Source organism: Heliangelus exortis, chromosome Z (genome assembly GCF_036169615.1).
Source record: "Heliangelus exortis chromosome Z, bHelExo1.hap1, whole genome shotgun sequence".
NCBI classification, from domain to species: domain Eukaryota; kingdom Metazoa; phylum Chordata; class Aves; order Apodiformes; family Trochilidae; genus Heliangelus; species Heliangelus exortis.
In genome coordinates this window covers 59,541,715-59,563,315 of record NC_092454.1, presented here as the reverse complement: position 1 = coordinate 59,563,315, position 21,601 = coordinate 59,541,715, and the positions used below count along the sequence as shown (strand labels likewise).

The following is a 21,601-nucleotide window of genomic DNA, read 5'->3' as shown; positions in this document are numbered from 1 at the left end:
ACAAGTTTCCCTTGTTCCTCTCCCCTACTAAATAATGAATGACTTCATTCCTAAGAAAACATATGTATTCCCAATGCACAGCAGGAAGCCAGGTGGCTATCGGGCTTTACAGGACCTCTCCCTGTCTGCATGGAGCACGAGAGGTGGCTATACAGCAGGCTCTGCCCATAAGCCTTCACTTACCAGGGACACTTTACCCATTTTGTTTGACTTACTGACTTAATAAAGGAAAAGGCAATGTGTATAGAATACCCAATGAACAGCTAGCCAGTAGCTCTCTAACATGCACTACACAAGGAAACATACAACATCTGTCTCCAGCCCTCTCTAGGGAGTCAGGAGATAAAAGCTGGGCACCACTGTAAATCATTAACTGTGTAAGGACTGCTACCAAAGCAAGGGCTCTCTGATCTGCCATGCTTTTTCCACGTAGCCCAGATTTAAAAGCAGATCCCAGAAGTGGTATGAAGAAAAAGGTGGATTATGTCCTGTACAGACTCTAGCAATGTATCCGTGTCCCATGCAAACTATGGCTGGGTGAGAATTGCTTATGAAAAAACAAATTCAAACATATCATCTCCCACTTCTGAAAAGACCACCCAATCCTGAGGAATATCCTAGAGAATGCTGAAAATTACTTCTGTTTTCTCTTTGAGATCATCACCATAATTCTGTTTTGCTGTCTTTTACACATAAATTTATTTGTAAACCTATGTTTTGTTATTCTTATACATTACTGCTTTAACAATCACATTTATTCATCTAATTTTGCATTTGCTGAACACTTTTACAAGTAGAACTACCAAACTGCTCTCCAAGGAGGATCAAGGTATGTCAACACAAAGACCAAAGCAGGTATGAACCTCTCCTGGATTACTTTAACACAAGAGTCACTGTGGACCTATGAAAGCACCTACAGCCCCTTGCTACTTGGATCTGTTGTCCTGCCAGTCACCTCCTTCCCCTCTGCTTCTGGATCTTGCATCTCAATTAACTTGCACCAGTACCACAAGCAGGAGCAGTAACACTCCCTCCTTCTTCCACCAATTCCCTCCTGTTATCTTCATGCATGGTGCCACAACCCAGGGGTTTATTTAGCAAGATATGAACTAGTACTGACATAGGAGCCATTGTCCTTTGTGCTTCCACAGGCCACTTTGAGGACTCTTAGAAAGAGAGAGCTCCAGCACCTCAGAAAGTGGCAAGCTCATGCAGCTGAGAGATCCCTCCATGGACACTTCACAAGCTCCAGCTCATGGCAGACCCACAGCAAACTTCATCAATTCCCAAGGATCAGCACTGTTTTGGCCAGCTGCCTGTCACAGAGCCAGCACTGAGAAAACTCAACGCCCTGACATGAAGTGACAGCACCACCACTCCCTGATATTGTCTGGATGACTTGGCAAATAATAACTTCATTTTGTTTGACACCATCTTTGATTGCCTTTACTCATTCACTTGCATTTTGCCCACCTGCACAAACTGTAGCTCCCAGTAAGTGACAGCCAAAGTTTCTTCTGATCTTTTAACAAAGGTTATAGATTACTGAATCACCTCACTGACTAAAGGGCTTACTTTTACATTTGAAATAAACCCTTTAGCTCAGCCCAGAACGGCCTAATAACTCAGACTGTTTTCCCAGATATCACTGCACGGTACATTTTTTCCAGAAATGAAAACTATAAGTGTAATGCATTAAAGAACATACTCAGGTTACTGATGTGAATATAAATTAAGTCAAATGAAAAGCAATTATTCTTTGAGGCTTCTTTTTACTTTAAGTCCCTCTTTTTTCTAAGTCTCTCTCCTAGAGAGCTTACTGGATTGGCTGGCATGATATATGCAGGAGTATTATATAAATGAAAATTCTCTTCAGACCTCTACAAAAAGCCCTGCGATCTTAAATCAATTACATGAATTACAACATAGATTTTAAAAAAAGCAAAAAAAATGCATTATTGAAGAGCTCATGCTGCATGAAACTCCCATGTACCTGTCAGCAGCTCAGACACTGCACAGATTGTACATAAACACTGTGAGTTTATATTGTGGCACAGAGGTGTCTTTTGAGACGCTCCTCCCCGTTCCTTCTCCAGTAATGTCTAGCATTCAATGTGCCTTTTTTGACAATTATACACTAAGCATATATTACTCCCTAGACGGATCATGACAACTCTAACTTAATTTCTTGCCTGGTCTGTAAAAGCTGATTCATGGCTCACCAACCGGTAAGAGCACTTTCCCCTCCCTTCATACACATCACTTTACTTTCACAAACTCCAGGAAATAAAATGACAGACTGATTCACTTAAAAGGTTTTTCTGCACACCTCAGTAGCTGAAGTCCAGGGCAAGCTCTTCACTCACTACTGGTAGTGGGCTACTAAGATGACAGCTGACATGGCTGCCATGCACTCACCTGCAACCTTCTTCAAATTCACAAATTCATTGCTTCCCAAACCCAGTCCTGCAGTCACTGTTGTTTTATCTTAGCATGTCACATGCCATGAGTACCAGCTTTCAGTGCCAGACAGAACCTTCCACATGCAGTTCCCTTGCTTGTCTGTCTTCTGCAAAGATGCTCAGAAAAACAAGATAAAGAAATAGCTGTGGCTATGGTTAGCAACTGACTCTGGAACTGGATCACCCTTCAGGTGGCCAGGGGAATGCATTCTACACTTTCTTGCGTGCATGAAAATTGTACAGGACAAAAAAAACCAATCTACTAGATTAGATATTGGTAAGGGTTTTTTCTCACCAACACGTGCCTGTAAGTGCTATAGATGATCCCTATCCAAATTCATGTGATCTTTAAAAGATCATCTTTAACAAAGATGAAATACAGTACATGGAGAAACACAGAAGAAGTCTTCTTTAGGTATCTACAGTGCAGCTTTACTATTCCTACCCTGAGCTGTAATGTTTCTGCATGCATACATATATTAGGATTAAAAATTTGAAGTATTCATTTTACAAATTAAGCACATTTATAAATAGCTTCCTGAACCAGGTGCAAGTTCTAAAATCGTGTTCTCCCCATCTCAAGCTTTACAGCAACTTCCACGCTTTCTTATATACCTGACCTTCCCCTCCCTTTTCACACAACCTTCAACTCATGACTGCATTTTATACATCAAATAAAATTCATCTGCAATCAAGTTTTTCTTTCCCCATCTGAACAAATCCTAGCAGCTGCCAAGGAGCAACATGCTATGCCCATCCAAAGCAGGCAGGTCTCTGAATAAACAGGCCCAAGCCCCTTACTGCTTCCCACAACTCACCTCCAGCATTAGTCCTAGGAAAACTGAAACAGGCAGCAACTGTCCCAGCTGTTGACTGCCCCAAGTTGGGGGCAACTGTTTGAAGGGTACTCAGCTCCTTAGTGGTGGAAAAAGGATAAGATCACAGACATGTACTGAGTGATAACTGTGGTCTGAGCCTGCATAGCTAGTGGACAGATCCAAGAACCACATATAATCTGCTGCAAACCCCAGGGTGATGGACACCAGGGTGATAACTCTGCTACTGTCTCTTCAGGGAATTGCTGGGGTTTGGTGGACTCCTTGGGAAGGTGGCAGGACAGGCACTGTCTACACTACTACCAGTCTAGTGGGAGGGAGGAAGGGAGGGAAGAAGAGTGCTCAGCAAGTGAAAGAAAAGTTGTTTTTTAAAGAGCACTGTCAATCACTGCTAGAAAAAGGGAAAAGATGATGCTCTCCTATTACCCAGCTTATTAAGCAAGGGATACAAATATTTGTCCAGTTCAGGCACTGTCCCTAGGGCTACCCTGAAACACAGTGGGGCCCTCCACCTTCACTCCAGGACCTGCAGAGGCTTTCAAAATTCCCATTTTATTTTCCAGCATTCGCTGAAATGTCTCAGCTTCCGCCTCAGTTCTGCTGGGGCTTGCAGTCATGAAAGAGCAGCACTCGTCAATAAATAGATAGTTATGAGCACCTGGGAATGGAAGATGAGTACAGATAAGCTGAAGATGGAATAATCTGCTTGGTCTTAATAAAAAACACCTATGCACACTATGGCAAGGATGCCCTTTGCAGGTGGTATGGCTACTGCAGTGTACTTAAAGACAGGAAGGGGAAGGACAACTGCCTGTAGGTGAACAGAGAAAACAAACAAGAGATCTAGCAAAGCCAGGGAGTGAACTAAAGCTTCAAAGCTGTTATACAAGAAAACAATAATAGTCTCTACTTTCCAAACAATGAATCTGTAGGACTTAAAGGGCATATCAGCATGGAGACAATTCAGGCCAAGTCAGCCTAACTCTAAAAAAACAAAGTTTTATTGTAGTCTAAACTAAGTAGGTTATTTCCTCTTCCTGCTCTTCCAGAGCATGTGCCTGACATGACAGAAGCCAAAATCTTGGAGTGTCTCTGCCGTTTAGGGAATCTTTCCACTCCCTTTTGAAGTTGTCCTTGGTCCTGCAATTAGGCTATTTTGTTCAGCAGGACTGCCTTTGTAGTCACTGAAGAGATCCACTGATAATTAGAATACAATAGCTTTGAGGAAATACCCACAGGCTTAAGTAGTCAGAGACTGGAAAAAGACACACTTTACTTAAGTGCCTATGTTTTTAAATTATTATATAAAACACACTGTTATCACAGGCAGGTTATGCAGACACAACCACTCAAGCTGATGAAGCAGATGCTATTTTCATGAGTAACTTGAAAGCAAAACTCTTTTCACTGGACATTTGTGGGACTTGACTTTTACATTTGTTACACAGCTTTGAGCTCTCTTCCCATTGCAGCAGCTTGCCAACACAGACACATGCAGCTTTTTTGTTTAGGAGACTATGACCACAGGCCAGCCTCAGTGCTGTGACTACTCACTGAAAGGAATGCTGGATGCAATACAGTGACTTTGCCAGCTTATTTCCCAATTCAGCTGAAACATGTAAAAACCTGTATGCAATATTGGTGTGCTCTCTCAGATGAAAACACAACCTAGTTTAAGTTCAGTAGTGTGTTGTGCAATGCTTGTAAAATGTCAGCAGGAGAACTGTCAGTAGAAGCTTCAGTCTTCCCAGAACATTTCAAACAAAGGGATAAGGCAGGAACAGAAAAATTTCTTAAAGCCTTAAGAAGTGGAACATTAAAAACACCATCCTCTCTTAGTTTGGTGAGAAACCCCAAGCCTCTGCCTGTCTTACAGTCAGTGAGACCACACTGTGGATCCTCTGAAAATCCAAAAGAAATGAGAAACTGGTTAAGGTTTCTCAAATACTAAGCATCCTTATAGATCACTTGTACTTGCCAGGCCTTGTTTCCCTTCAGGACTCTCAGATCTTATCAACTAACCTGCCTCTGCTTTAAATGGAGATACCAGTATATACCTACTCTGATAAAAAAATCAGTTGCCACCCATGTGGGTTGTGTTGTACTTTGTATTTCCAGAATTGCCTACATAACAGCAAGCTCTATTTAGAGGTGTAGATATCCCAAAATAAATGTTTTTGTAAGATCTAAGGCCTGTAATTTCGAGGCAGCACATTTGAATTCCTGCTCATTTGTATTTCAGACCTGCTGTTAAGAAATAACATAGCAACAAGTTTAAAGAAAGCAAGACAAGCTATTGAACAATGCAACAGCCAAATTAGTTCAATGATATACTAGAATCACTGAGCATAAAAGCACCCACTTGGTTAAACCAGGATTGCTTGAATGGTGGTAGCTTTTACAAAGCCCCTGGGCTATCACAAGGACCACTCACTCTCTCATTGGTAAGGCTGTAAACATCAAATCTAACAACCAACTGCATCTTACTCCTCCATCTTTGCTGCTACAGTAAGTCTAGTACAGACAGACGACCAAAAAAAACTTGTTTTGTCAGCGTCGCAGCGCCTCCATCCTCTCATTTCCTGACTTCACCCAGAGCAGGTCTCCTAAATCCTGCCCAGTGTGTAAAGATCTGGCACCAACAGTTGGAGAGATGACACAGGCATGCTGTGAGCCCAGCTCCACTGGGGCTTAGCACTCCAGGGAGCAAAGAGTGACTGCACAATCAAGCTGTATCACAGTAGCAAAGTAGCCATCCTCATTTGGTCAAGAGGCCTTTCTAGGTCATAACCACAGCCACCAGAAAACCCAGACACCTTACCAGCTATGCCTACACAAAGAAGAGGGATCCACCCTCACTATTTAGCATGCTGCAGCCCACTCTCCTTCCATTCTGCACAGTATGGCCAGCAACCAACTTGCCTGACTGAAAAAAGGCTTCAGTGAAACAAACCGGTTGGATGGTTGCATCCGGAGTAGTGATCAACAGCGTAAAGTCCAGACAATGATCAGTGACCAGTGGCATCCCTCAAGGGTCGGTACTGGGACCAGTATTGTTTAATGTTGTCAAACATCATGTAGATAGTGGGATTGACTGCATCCTCAGCACGTCTGCAGATGACACCAAGCTGGACAGTGTAGGAGACACACATGAGGGATACGATGTTATCCAGAGGGACCTGGAAAAGCTTGAGAAGTGCCTGGAAAGTGCCAGGAAGACCTGGAAAAGGACAAGTGAAAGGGCCTGCACGTGGTTTGAGGCAATCCCTGGTATCAATAAAGGCTGAGGGATGAACGGATTAAGAACAGCCCTGTGTAGGACTTGGGTTACTGGTGGATGAACAGCTGGACATGAGCCATCAGTTTGTACTTGCAGCCCTGAAGGCCAACCATATCCTGGGATGCAGCAAAAAAAGCGTGGCCAGCAGGCTGCAGGAGATGATTCTGTCCCTCCGCTCCCTCCTGATGATACTCCACCTGGAGTCATGGCTTTTTGCCAGGTCTTTTAGGCTGCAGCCTTCACACAGGTGGAAAGGGTCAAGACAGCTTCACATCTGACAGAAAAATCTATGACCACCCTCACAGCACCTCCAGTGAAAGCTGTAGCTCCTCGCAGCCTTGAAGGGAGAAGAGAGGTCTTCCAATTACATTCAACTCAAAATTTCAGCATGTGAAGAAAATCAGGTACTGGATACCACTACAAGCAAGTCTCTTGAAGACTACTGGAACACCAGTCCTTTACCCTGGCTCTGTCTTAAGCTGCAGCCTCTTTGGTCTTCTGCTGCAGACTGCCAATACAACAAACTGAACTCTAGATAACAAACAGTGGCTGGAGCAGGGAGGTTCCAGCTCTTGCAGCATCTGCAGCAAGTAAAATGGGGCATCGGGGCAGAGAAATGTGTGATGGTTAAAACTAAGAGGGTGCATAGGAAAACCCAGCCAGAGGGACTGCAGAACCACCTGCTGCAAGGCAGGACACCAGTGTCATGAATGCTAAAGATCTGGTACATAACCCCCTGCAGCTGTTGTCTCCAACAGCTTCTCCAGTTCACCACTTCCAGGGTGATGCCTTACACAGAGAAGCTTTGTCAGTTGTTTATCAGTGGTGTCCAGCTGACTCACAACTACTGGTCAAAACAAAGAGATACAGCTTACAGGATTCAGAACACAGTAACACAACAAAAACCACAAGGCAGTCTGACCTAGCCCTCTATTTTGAGGAGAATCCGCTAAAACAATTTGACATTTACTGTGTCCTTGTAACTACAAATTTATCCCACTTAGGGAAACTACACAAACCCTGCAGGTTTCCAGCCCGCACACACATGGACTTATGATCAACCATCACTGGCTGACCAGTACATCACACACCAAAATGTCAGTGTTGTACTTCAATAACTGTTTTCTGAAAATCCAGGTGGACAACACAAATCTCTCCTACTAAAATCAGTCCTGTTAAAATTTCTTCAATTTTAGACATACTCAAGTCAAAATGCCTCCCTGCATAAAAAAGGGAAATAACAGTAGCACATCTTCAGCTTTGAAAAAGAAGAATTTGAGTTACACTCAAATAAACACAATGGATCACAGCAGAACTTCACAAGCCATGATGGTATTTGGGCAGAAAAATGTGATGTTGTTGGAGGTGTCTGAAGTCCCTCACAACACTTAAGTTTGGAGATGTTCTAAACATTACAGCATTCAGAGAAGCCATAATGGAGTCCTGAACTTATGGGGTGTATCAGGGAGACACAATGTACAATGAGCTTATTCAGGGCTCAAGGGTAGAGGGGAACCCAAGTATTCCCCCAAAACACACATAAGCCTTTGAGTGAACCAAGGAAGATGAGACACACACCATTTTAGGAAAAAAAAGCCTCTTCTGTGTACTCGGGAGGTACACTTCTTTTCACTTTGCCTCTTAAAAACTGAACACAAAACCCAAAATGTAATGAAAAATCCTGAAGAAATTAGCCTAAACCCTCAGCTACAATAGTACCTGCCTACCTCCACAACACAGTTATAATTCAAGAAGAAATGATGAGCACAATTAAAATGGAAGCCAAATTATTAATACATGCAATCCCAAGTAAGTGTTCTTCCTCTTCCAACTCGGGTAATTGCAGCATTACTTAAGACTTATGAACACTTCCTATCAATACAAAGCAGCACAAGTGAGGGAAAATACTAAAACAACAAAACCACCATGGTAACTTCTACCTCTCATTCCTAAAGGGTTTCATTTCCCAGCTCCAACACTGACAGAAGTGTACAAAACTACAGGATTTGCAAGCTGGAAAGAAGCAGGGAGGGAGAGGGGGGAAGGCAAAAACCAGGACTCTGTGCCAAGTTGGGTAAGTACATTCAGTATTTTCTTCACTGTGGTTGTTACAAGAGTATTGACATGGTCAGGAAACTGAAGGCAAATGATTCATACAGTAGTGAATCAGAGGAAAATAAAACACTCATAAGGTGCTATTTCCAGAAAGGCTGTCAAACTGAAGGTGCTAATCTCTGAGCTATTTTTTAATACCACGTTTCTTTATTTTAATATGAATTTCAAGCATTTAAAAAACAGTTCTGTTAAGAAAGACTGAAGATTTCAATTCCAACACTTAGGCTTGAGTCACTGATGAGACTCAAAACTATACTTATCTCAAGTTTAAGGAACAGTCTCTCTCACTTGAGTAAGATCATATATAATGCATAAAAGCTGAATGTTTACATCCCTGGAGAGCAGAAGCCTGCAGTGTCAAGTTATATATACACCATTTGTGAGTGCACCAGAACTTTGGAGGTGCAATAGCTCTGTTTGCAAAACAGCAGAATGCAAAAATTACCCCTGTGAAACTATACATAATTTCTAAAGAGGGAACAAATGATCTCAAGGTCTTGTTTATTTGGTTTGTTATTGTTTGGTGTGGTTTTTTTAATCAGACTGGCAGGGCAAGTTCTTTAAGCACTCACTCTTAATTTAATACATAACATAATCAGATATTCCATCAGATTGTATTTAAAAAAAGTTACACTATGCAAAAGTACTAAGTATAATATATTTCCACTACCTTCCCAAACTTGGGAAAAAGAAGGGAGGGAGGATTTATTTTTAAAATAACTTATTCACTCCTCCTGATGAAAAAGTGCTCGAATGAAAAATTCAGTAGCTTAAAGAAATCTCAAGGCTTTTATTACAGAGGAGCTATTCTGGAACAAAGATGAGGAACAGAATACCAGAGGTCAAAACCAGAATGGTCACAGTGACACTGATAATGAAGGGTATTTTTAACGCTGCAGTATTTTTATCTCTTTCTTTGGCTTATTTCTGAAAAAACATCCAATGTGAGGTCTGGCAGCCCCAGGTGCTGTAAGGAATTTCTGAGAGCATCTACGGGCTCAAACGGGACTTGCCTTTCTACTTTATATTCAGATCCTTCCCTCATGCCCTCTTCACACTTAAAGGAATCCTAGCAATTTCCATGTATTCTTCTGCCTCCTCTTGACATTTCCAACCATGAAATTATTTCAGCACTGAGGGAATATTTTTTTTTTAAACACTTCAGAAACTGGTTAGCAGAGCACTTCTACACCCACAGGTTAACAAGCTGTACCCATTCTTATCTCCATGGGCCACAGAGAAAGTACTCCAGAAAAAAGACAGACTCATTTCCCAAATTACATCACAACAAACCCAGACATTAAAATGTGATGGATTCTGCTGAGGAGAAAGAAATGCAATGAGGAACAGAGATTTTTTGCTACATATTCTTGTACTTACACTGGAAGTCCTATTTCCTAGACACTGTAACGCAATACTATCCTACAGAACAACACACCACTCCTACTTTAACCCCTGAAGTTCAGATCATTCTCTTCACAACACATCTATTTAGCAAAGTATTCAGAATGCCTCTAGGAGACTTCTGTATGTAAAGCCTCCAGGAACAGATCGAATTGTGCTCAATTACAGTCATTCTTATTATTCTTCAGATCTTAAAAAATGTTATTTTTACACAGCAAGTGGCGTGGTATTGGTATCACTCAAGTGGTAGCTGAAAAGAAGCCAAGCAGGTGATCAGTATCAGTGTATTACATTCATACTCCTAAACATATTTTCAAGTAAGTCACTCATGTTTAATTTTAAGTAGAGAAAAAGCAACAAGTACATACATAATACAAATATGTGGTCTTCACAGAACATATATAAATGCATGTATATATATATAAAAAATATATATAGGAATATATATACACACACTTGCACACACTCAGATTCTTCCAGAAACAAGAGAACAAAAATATTTAAATAAAAACAGGAAATGAAATTAGGGGTGGACTGCTCTCCAGTGAATAACAAACTTCCACAACTGAGACAACAGTATGCAACATCATGCTTTACAAGGAAGAATACTGCGGTGGCACATGAGAAAAAAAGAAGTGCACTTCTACTTTGTTCCTTATCATATTGTGATATACAGTTGTGATATGCTCTCTGCTTGGGATTGTGTCCTACAAAACTTTGTGCCCTAACAAACTTACCTCAAAAGTAAAAGGTGCTACTAAAAAACCAAAAAGGCTGGGGGGGCGAGGGGGGGGGAAGAGATAGTGGGGGGAAGAATAGGAGGTGATCAGCATATCTTATTTTACTGTTTTAACATTTAAAAAGCTCTACGTGTTATACATACATCCTGTCTTTTACCCACTGTGGCTGAGTCAAAGCAAATATATGAATGTGACTTAGTCACCTGTTTTCAGTATGGGTTGCGAAAGTAGTTTTGTCAAAGAGGTTTTTCTCAGCCAGCTCAGGATGGTCCTAATAAGCAATAAGGAAGCCAGAAGGAAGACAGTTTGAGCTGGTGAAACTCCAGGTTAGAAACAACTCTGTAAGAAAGTAGTGACATCCCAAAAAAGCAAAGTCATTCAGTGACAGCCTAATTCAACGATAATGCCCAGCTGCCACCTGAGAAAACAACTTCAAATTAAGGAAGAACCCAGTTTCTGTGGGATAGTAAGCAGAAATGCAGCATTTCATTATGAAAAGAACATAATCAAAGTAGCATCACTACTAAAAAAAATAGGTGATGACTAAAACTGAAGGACAGAGTAATCACATACAAAGATGTGCATTGCTGAGTAAGATGCAGTGCATCTGATTTTAATATAAACTTCTACTTCTATAAAAAAGGAACGAATTCACCTTGTTTTTAGAGAAAGGGGAGGTGTTACCAAAATGTCCTGGTTCCCAAAGAGAAGCCAAGCCTAGACCAGGGGAAGCACAAGGCTAGTGCAGGCAAATGTCACAAGTAATAGGGACAGGCAAGTTCTCCTGCACCAACAAAGTACTTAAGGTCACTTGTAGCTGAAACTCTTCAAGTTTTCAAGAAAATGCTGTTAAATGGCTCAGTACAGTGCTTAGAAAACACTGTATGGTGAAAGCCTTAGCATTCTATGTCTTTGTTTATCAGAAATAACTAACCAGTCAGGCATTCATCTCCCACTCCACCGTAAAAAAAGAATAAAAGGCTTTTCATACCCTCAGCACAGCATTGCAAGAACTACAGTCCATGGGAAACTCAACAGGGAAAGCCTGAAAAACTGTGTTGCAAGATGAAAAGCACCAGAGGGTGTTAGCCTAGAAGATGGCTGAGTTACACTCAAACAAAGTGCAGTATCAGAGGAAAGATCTAGAAAGGAAACCTGCAGAGTGCAAGCGGCAGACACTCTAGACCATGATGGGCTGGTGAACACCTTCTTTATGCCTTTTGTCATTTATCACCAAGTCAGACTGAGACAGTAACACAGATGAGATATGACACTGCCATGCAGAGCCTAGTATTGGATTACTGGCTTTAGCATTTTCTGTGGCAAGTTATTTCCTATGTAACTGAGTTTCTGGACTGAAATCTGGGATAACACTCAACACAGAATACAGCTTACAGCTACAAAAGATGTGTCTGTCCTCACAAAGCTCCCTGTCCTTCCCCCTCCATCACTGATGGTGACAATGATAGCAGTATCTGAGGGAGGAGGGAAAGAAAAATGTGTAAATTGCCCACTATAAAATAGATCATCCTTCAAATACAGGCCACTACGTTGCACTTTCAGGGTCAGTCAATCCTCCACACATTTTTCCCAATATGTTTCAGCTTGACCAGAACTTCTGTGTCAGGGTTTATTTTGGAGAGTGTTTTTGGTGGGTTTTTTTGTTTGTTTTTTTTTTTTTGACATTCATTCCCAAGATGGATTCGGATTCACACAGTTTGGTCTAAGCTTTAAATGCACCAAAGTCAAGTCTTGAATATTCAAACTGATTGTGGGATAGAAGCAAGATTTTGCTGCAGTTTTACCTTCTTTCAGCTTTCATTTTTGTTTCAAAATGCATCAAAATTACACCAAGGTTATCAGAAGAAGGAAGAATTTTTTTTTGTTTTTGAACTACAAGCATTAAAACTTTCGGTGGAATCTTGTACATCATTCACTTCCTTAAAAACTAAGCTGAAGGAAACAAGCAGGCCAAGACTGTTCCAGTGCCTGTCCCAGCAGCAGAACTAACCAGAAAGGATGAGATTTCAAGGAGATTGCTGGATTACTCCTCAGTCCCTGCTATCATTTCCATACCCCTACGGGGACAAACTGCCCGCTGGTCTAATTCCCAGGTTTAACTAGAACACATATTCCCTATTTGCCTCCAGCTCTTTGGAACAGTGGACATGGTTCAAAACATCCAGAACATGCATCCCCAGGCTGCTGCAGAGACACTGTCTGAGCATCTCCAAGCTCTCCTACACTAATGAGGCACCATGTGGCTTGCTCATACCTGCAGAAACCACAGCAGCTTTATAGCTGCCTACATCAGAGATTTATGGTATTTATGACAACTTCAACTTACCATTTACATTTTTTTCTGGAAAAGCTGCAGTGCTGTCAGCTAACATCTACACCAGATTAGGAGAAACAGGGATTTCTGCATCTTGGAGGAAGTCTGGAGCTCCTCCTTAGAATACAAAGCTTAGAAAACTGATAAAAAAAACAATCAACCAACCAACCAAAAAAATAAACACACATACACCAAAAAAACCTGTTCAAATGACACTTCCCTAGCAGAACCTGACAGAAAACACACCAAGAAGCCCCTGACAGTAGTTTCCAATAAATGCTCTCATGATATATATATATATATATATATATATACACACACACACTACAAATAGCCAAACAAACCTCTTAGATTTGCTAAGCAACTTGTTTCTTACTTAAATCCCTTACATTTTACCTCTGGCTAAAATAACAAATAAATACATAAATAAATATAAAATCCAAGTCACATCAGGAAGGTTTATAGCGATGGGAATACGTGTAGGCCCCAACATAGACAGATTCACAGTTCTTCCTGCTTTTTTTGCAAAGCCTTTTATGTTAAAAAGCACTGTAAAAAGTGATGTGTTTTTTTGTGGCTTAAATAAATCTCAAACTCCAAATAAAAATACATGCTAGCTATTGCTTTAGCACATGAAATTGGTCCCTCTGTATACTATCAATAAGAAATTTTTTTCTCACAAAGACTTAATATATTTAATAGTTTTCTTTTTTAAGGTGCACACACACATGTACAGAAACCCACTCACTTACAATGCCTCTTCCTTGCCAAGCCTCAGGAATTTTAAACCCACTTAAATCTGAAATGACCAGGCTTTGGAAAGCAAGAGCAGTACAAGAGAGTAATTGTTCATGTTACAATCCAAACATCACTTATTATTTCACAACCACACTTATCAAAGGAAGTGACAGCTACAAGGAGTAAAGTGGCAAAAAAAATAAAGTGTCATTTACAAAGGGGTCATGGAAAATATATTTGGGGGGGGGGGGGAGGAGAGAGAAAATAAATCACATCTACAAGCCTATCTGAGATTACAATAAATATGTGCACAAATGCTTAATACAGTGATAGCTTAGACCCAACTGCACATCTAATCCACACAGAAGGACTGCTGCCTTTTCTCTACAATTCCACTCATAAAAAAACCTTGCCAAACTCACAAAAGCTGTGATTCTTCCCAGGAGAAGAACTGGCAACAGCAGTTCTGGCCCTGAACTGGAAAAGGAAGCAGTATCTGACTTCAAAACAGACTGGATCCCTGACACTCTGTGCCTTGGACAGAGAGCATCCAAGCATCTCTTCTATCCATTCTTCAGAGTCCACAGGAAGAGAGGGGACGGACCACTTATCTTGGCCTTCACTGCCAGGAATGTGTTAAGAGTTCATTATACTTCCTTGGTTTTTTACTACACAGCCATGTAAACAACATGTAAACTCAAGCCTGCTGAGTATTTGATAAGTTTACTGAAAAATTCATGAACCTTATCATTCTCATACAGAAGACACTATTTTCCAAGGGTTAAAAGAATGATGGCAACTAAAACTCAAATCTAGACTGTTCAGGCCACACAGCTAGTCAAAATTATGACAGACAGGACCTTATTTTAAAATCTCATTTATCTTAACGGAGTTATCAGCACCATGCTCAGTTCCTTTCAAAGTTTGGAAACTTTCTGTTTTGAAAAAGACCAGCTTCAGGGGACATCAACACAAACAGCATCGGCAGACTGCAAGCACTTTGATGTGGAACAGAATCCATTGCTTATTCACCTAGAAAAAGATATGAATGGCATAAATGCCAAGCCTGTAGGTGGTTATCAAAAAGAGTCCAAAGGCAGACAATCTTGGCTGCAATTATACCCCCAGTCCTAGTCTCTCTGGAGTGAAGAAAAAGGAGATAGCTATTAGCTACCAGGTTTTCCAGTCTACTGCAAACATTCCCTTCACTAAAATCTGGGTGGGTAATTTTTAGAAAATTTGTAATCAGCCCTGCATTCCTAGACATCACCCTTTTATTACTTTCTAAAGAATGATGATCAAATTCCATTAGCAAATGTGACAAGGAGGTAATTATTAAACAGAATTTATTTTTAAAGCTATTGCAGTCATATTAGCATTTATTAAATAACCCAGAAGGAACGAGCAACCAAACCACTCAAAAACAAGGGCGTACGCATGGCTGCTGTCAGTACGTGACCCATCAGGTATTTTTGAAATTTGGTGTTTAGCAGTAAGTTCTTGGAAAAGACAAACAAAACACTGAGTATAGCTCACTGAAAGCAGAGAAGTGAACAGCAAGTACCAGTTCTTTACCCAAAGGAGACACTGATTGTGCCAGGTGACATCGCAGGGTTTTCCCCTGCACCCTCAGCAGGCAATGTAAGGGCTAGGATCAAGAGTGTTCTTTCAATCTTTGATTGCCCTCACGCACACAGCTTGTTTGGGTTGGAGTTTTCAGGTGAAGGTTTAGAAGAGGTACCCTAACAGCTCAGCTTGGAAGTCCCTCACGAGCACGCAGACATTAGACAGGGGTGCTAACAACCTTCACCCAATATTCAGGCTGAAAAGCTAAAAGGGAGAAGCTACTCCAGGCCATAAACCATCAGTGCAGTTTTCAGACCAGGAGAAGACCCTAAATGCAACAGTACCTTTATGTACAGAGTCTGCAAAGACAAAAAAAAGACATGCTGGATGCAAGGGTTTCACATTTTCTTACCTGTAACAAACAAGAGCTTCTTAAGATACCAAAGTAGGCACTGAATGCCCACTTTTTAAGCTCTAAATTTGCCTTTTTTAAAGGCAGTGATGCAATAAAAGACTAGCTTTTTTCATTTTCATAAGTTAAGAAATTTCACTGGAGTCTGGGGCTTCGTTGCTGTTAGGGTAAGCAGGGACTTACTGCTACAGAAAAAAAAAAAAAGAGATGTTCTCTCAGCAAAGCTTCCAGCAACTATAAAATCATTCTTGCGAGACTTTTTTGCACCACACAGGAATATGCCCTACACCAAACATAAGCCCAAACCCTCTCCACTGAGGATGACTCCGTTTACTCCCACAGCCGTATCTTGTATACCCCAACAATGAGGCTCTTGTAGGTCTGAGTCCTCCAGACCTGGTCTTGGGAGATCTGACTTAAGCCAGTCAAGCCAGGTGGGCTGCATATGCCCAAGGAGACATCAAGGTCCTGGTTTTGGGCTGGGGTGCTTGATTTTGTTTTATTTTTTAAAGGCAGGACACAGAGAATCCCTCTCTTTCTTTCAACACCATTTACTCTTTCTGCATCAGAACAAACCAATTTTGGCCGGCTCCAGGGACCCCAAGGAGACCCAAGGAACACCAAGGAATACCAAGGAGACCCAGCAACTCCTTCTGACTTAACTGGCATCAGCCCGAGTTTAGAAGGACCGAACTCTGGGTGAGCTGAAGCCTCTCCACCCCTGGGGAATGCAGGGAGACAAGGGAACCCTGGAGCAGCGGGCACTGCAGATCCATCCTGGGATGGGCAGGGGCAGCGCTGGACCACGGTAAAGACCCACGGCACGGCGCAGGAGAGCAGGCAGTGCCGCGGCCCTGGGTTTGTGTTGTTACAGTTGGCAATTCCATTATTACCGGTTTTTCATTATTACTGTCACAATCTATTACTCTTATAGTCAATTATTAGAATTTTCGTTGGCACTCTTCTTACTGTTGGCATTAATTATTTTTAGAATCTATTGACATTAACAGCAGAATTTTCAGTATTATTGTGGATATAATTTATTATTATAAGAATTTATTATATTAATATTCGAATTTTTAGTACTACTGTTGCCACCAGACTTTTCTATAATTTATTCTTATTGCTGTTAGATTTTTTTTAGTAGAATGTATTGCTTTTAGTATTAGAACTGTTTATCATTATTATTTGAAATTTATTCCTGCTATTAGCATTTTCATTCCATTTTTCGGACAGTTTTCCCTCTCCTGGCGCCCCGGACACTGCAGCTGTTCGCAGCAGATCCGTCACAACCGACACTGGCGTGGGCCCACCGTCCAGCCCGGACCCCCTCCACCCCGGCTCCGGACCCCCCCTCCGTGGCCCGGATCCCCTCATCTCCAGCCAGACACGGACTCCCTTTCCCCCGCCCTGGCTCCCCCCTTCTCCCCAGCCGGGACCCCCTCACCTCCCGCCCGGCCTGCCCCCCGCCCCGCCGAACTCCCCGTCCCCTCACCCTCGCACTGGTAGCCGGCCAGTCCCCAGATGAAGTCGGTGCAGTAGTGGCAGAAGGTGGGCTTGGTGAGGGTCACCCTGCGGAAGCCGTGGCCCGGCGGGAAGCTTCCCCCCGCCGCCGCGGCGCGGCCCCGCCCGCCCAGCAGCGGGCTGGAGGCCGGGCTGCCGCCGCGCAGCGAGCGCGTTCCCTCCGCCATGCCCGCTCCCCGCGGCGCACCGCCGGCAGCCGCTCGCTCACTCACTTAACTAGCTCACTCCCTCGCCCTCCCGCCCTCCCTTCCGCCCCGGGCGGCGGCGGCGGGGGCGGGCGGGGGCGGTGCCCGCGGGGCCTGTCCGGGCGGAGCTGTGCTGCCCCCTGCCGGACACCCGCAGCCCCGCGCCGGCAGCCCCGGGAGGAGGTGGCGGGGAGAGGGTGTGGGCGGGGACACCGGAGAGGGGAGAGCTCCGAGGCCCCTCCCGCCGGGGCTGCTCCTCCGCCCCGGACTCGGGTGCTGGGGTCGACGGGGTGAGAAGGGAAAGGGGCTCAGCGGACTCAGAATGAGTTCTCTTCTGCGGATCTGTCCGTGTTGTCAGCTGGCACCGAATTCACGGAGTGACAGTGTGGTCTGGGTTGGAAGGGACCTGGATGATCACTTAGTTTCGCCCCCTCTGCGTGGGCAGGGGCATCTCCCTGTAGACCAGGTTGCTCAAAGCCGCATCCAGGCAGTCCTTGAACAGTGCCATGGAGGTGACATCTCTAACTTGCCTGGGCAGCCTGTGCCAGTGTCTCACTGCCCTCACACTATAGGACTTCCTCCTGAATGTCTCATCTAAGTCTACCCTCTTTCAGCTTGTAACTATGTCCCCTTGTCCTACCACTACATACCCTTGTGAAACATCTCTCCTTAGCTTTCCTGTAACCCCATCAAGTTTTGGAAGGCTGCTATAACGTCTCCCTGGAGCTTTTTCTCCAGGCTAGACAATCCCAACTTTCTCAGCCTGTAGATCATGACAACAGTTGTAATTAGACTGGCTGTGATAGAGCCCCTTTAGATGGAGTTCAGTGCTGTTTGCCAGGTTTATCCTTTGGGACATTTCTCCTTGCTCAGGAGAGGAAACACCATGTCTTCCTGTTCTCACCTGGCCATAGATAACTCTGCATTGCTTCAAGAAATCTACAAAGAGTCTTGCTTCACCTGTTTCATTGGCTTGTCCTGCCTTTTGTTTCCACAGAGTATCCTCTTGAGATGTCTTCCTTGTGTATGGATCTACTAGTACATCCCCTCCCACGAGACAGAAGCCTGAGAACAGGAAAGCTGAAGCTCGTGTGAACAAACCTTTCCTATGATTGAGGAAATGGACTGAAATGCCTTAGAAGAGCCTCAGAATGAGGCCTTTGAAAAAGCCTCCAGAAGTTATTAATACAACCTTTCAGAAAAATTAGAAAATGCATTCAATTAACATGGAATTCAGATGTATTACTGCTTCATCTTCCAGTGCAAGGTAGTGACAACTAGAAGGAGTGATAGTTTTTATTGCTAGGGTATAAGTAAACATGTGAAATTTTGGCTACTTTTCAATCTCTGACTCTCAAATAGACATTTATATGCTGTAGCATGTGCGACCTATGCTTCCTGTGCTTAAGCTTCCCTTCTTATCTCTGAGCAACCATTATAACCAACCAAAGCAATCTAAACTGTCTGAAAATGGTTTTCAGCCAAGTCTGCTGCTACCTCCACCACCAACACCCACAGAAGATGGCAGCAGCAGCTGAGGACTGGCCATCCTTTCTGTTCCACATGTAGCAGGGATGTGGTCCTAGACGGTGGGGAAGCGGGGGGGGGGGGGAAACTATTATCAGAGCTGTCAACTCCATAAGTGTGATAGCACAGTAGAGGGGTTTGTTATCAATTCCTGACTCAGAGCTGATCTTCTTAACTGCAAGGTTTCTGTTGCCTTTATGTCTGCACTCAGGATGCTAGTCCAGAAAAAGAAGAATGGTAAGATGGCTGAAAGCAATTCCAGGTTTTGGGAGAGATTCCAGATGGGTTCTTTTGCTTATTTTTGCCTTTTTTTCTGTGTTTTTCATTTAGCTATCAAGGTGCTCTTCCTAAAGAGACCATATACTGATCTTTATAAAAAAGGAATAGTTCAAGTCTTTTTCAATCAGTTTGCATGAGCCAAAGAGGATGAAGTTACGTGCAGCTGTTACTCTCTGTAACTGTTACTGTCTGTACTCTCACAATGGCAGGAACCGATGCAGCTAAAAAAAAAGAATAAATAATAAAAACCAAAAGCAGGTACCTGTCTGAGAGGTGTCAAAGCAGAACACTATCATGACTATAGGAACAGTGTGAGGTGGCTGGATCATAGCAAAGCATGCAAAAAGGCTGCTATTGGCCAGAGTCAGAGTTACTTCACACATACAGTGATGTGAAGCTGGAACATATCTGTGTCAAGGCAGGCAAGTACTGTTTGTTTCTGACAGCTCAGCTGGGACATAATTATCACTTCTTTTGAGCAGTGCTGTGTTCTTGGCTGGCAGCTTACAGTGATAAAGCTGTGCCAGGCTGTCTGTGTCAGGCTATCTGTGGAGGGGTTTATCCTCCAGAAACCACAGTCAGTAGTCAACCTTATATTCTTGTATAAGTTCTGCTTTGGAACTCATTTCAGAGAAGCCAATGTCATCAACAGTCAAAGAATATTATAGGGAAAAAACATAGAACCACAGACTCACAGAACCACAGAACAGTTTGTGCTGCAAAGGACCATGAAAGGCCATGCAGTCTGAAACACTGCAGTGAAATGGTACATCTTCAACTAGATCACATTGCCCTGTTCAGTTTGATCTTGAACATCTTGTTTAACACTAAAAAATCCTGTATTCTCAAGGGACAAATACCTTGGAGCATTTCCAGTTTAGCAGATTTTGTAGAATTCCAGCAAGTCTTCTATTCAGAACCAACATTCCCACATGCTCTAGGACAGGCTACACCTACTTGCTAGATGAAGTAGTTTCTGCCTTTGCACTTCAATTGTAAAATCTAGACCTGACAGAAATGAAAGGATCATTTCTTCTAAATATTGCTTAGTGGCTCTTCCAGTCTCTCTCTCTCTCTTTCTTTCTCTCTCTCTAAATATACGTATGTATGTATCAAATTATGGGATATTCAGCATGTCTCAGTGTACTGTTTTGAAAGATCTGCATAAACCTTCAGGCTGCAGTAAATTTAAGGGAGCTTTTGTTCCTGCAGGAGTTATACAAACTGATAACTGGAGGATGGAGCTAACAGGAGCAAACTAAGATTTTCTAGGTACACTTTTTTTTTAGTAAAGAAGTGCCACGCACATGAACACAGACAACATGCTAAAAGCATCCATCTTCTGTGTTTTCATGCAGTTGGTAAGAATGGTCAAAACTTAATGCATCTGAAAAGGTCATTTATTTTGTTTCATACACAGATAATAATTTTGGAGCGCTTGATATGTTATAACCTCATTAAACACAACTAACAAAACTCCAGGACAGGCAATATAGGAAAACCCTAATTTTCACAAGTTTCCTGCCTTGGTAGAGGTGTATTCAGTAAATCAAACAAGCTTTACACCTTGGCTCTTCTGAACCTTTTACCATCTAGGGAAAGAACACACTGTGACAGATGGAAAGGCTTTCATACAACTGATAAGTGCAAGTTCTGGGATGTTACCTCCAGTTTATGTACAGAAATAAGTGAGTTAAATGTTCCGTCAATGTCTCATTGTATTTTTATCCTTTAATAAAGAAAATCACACTGGTGCTTTCGTGACACTTAGGATGATGAAATCCAGTTCTTCAGCTCTTTCATGAAGCAACTGGCTTGTAAGCAAGCCGCAAAAACCTCACAATAAATATTCAGGTCAGATTCAGGCACAGGGAGGATTTTATAAGGAAGTATAAATGCAGGATTAGACAGTGGAAAGCAGATGGGGTCACACTGTTCACAGTGGCATTCAGTGAAATGTACTAAGAGAGATGAGAGATGATGGGCACAAACTGAAATAGAGAACATTCCATTTATATCTAAGAAGGGGTTTTTCGCTGTAGGCCATTTTATGAAATGCAGCTTCTCATACCTACATTACAGAAAAGTATTCATAAGTAGTTCGCATGTAATTAGTTTTTGCTTCATACTAACTCTACAGCTTAAGCCTTGAACAACAACAACAAAAAATCTTTGCAGCAAGTATTATCAAGCTAGAC

The 21,601-nt window shown here is 42.5% G+C and overlaps 1 protein-coding gene and 1 long non-coding RNA gene across 3 annotated transcripts in view; one reads left to right on the top strand and one right to left on the bottom strand.

Moving 5' to 3' along the window:
• The window catches only part of DGKQ (diacylglycerol kinase theta), a 79,652-nt gene extending 61,872 nt beyond the window's left edge, over positions 1–17,780 (bottom strand). Inside the window, exon 1 of one of the 2 annotated variants that reach the window (XM_071732167.1) lies at positions 17,384–17,780. In XM_071732167.1, coding sequence (XP_071588268.1) covers positions 17,384–17,579 — 196 coding nt within the window. In that variant the 5' untranslated portion in view covers positions 17,580–17,780. The remainder of the gene's footprint in view (positions 1–17,383) is intronic. The other variant, XM_071732168.1, reaches the window with a different exon arrangement.
• Positions 17,149–18,929, top strand: LOC139790381 (uncharacterized). The gene is made up of 2 exons (XR_011723472.1): positions 17,149–17,439; positions 18,595–18,929. It is a non-coding gene; the product is annotated as an uncharacterized lncRNA (long non-coding RNA).
• Positions 18,930–21,601: the final 2,672 nt, after the last annotated feature.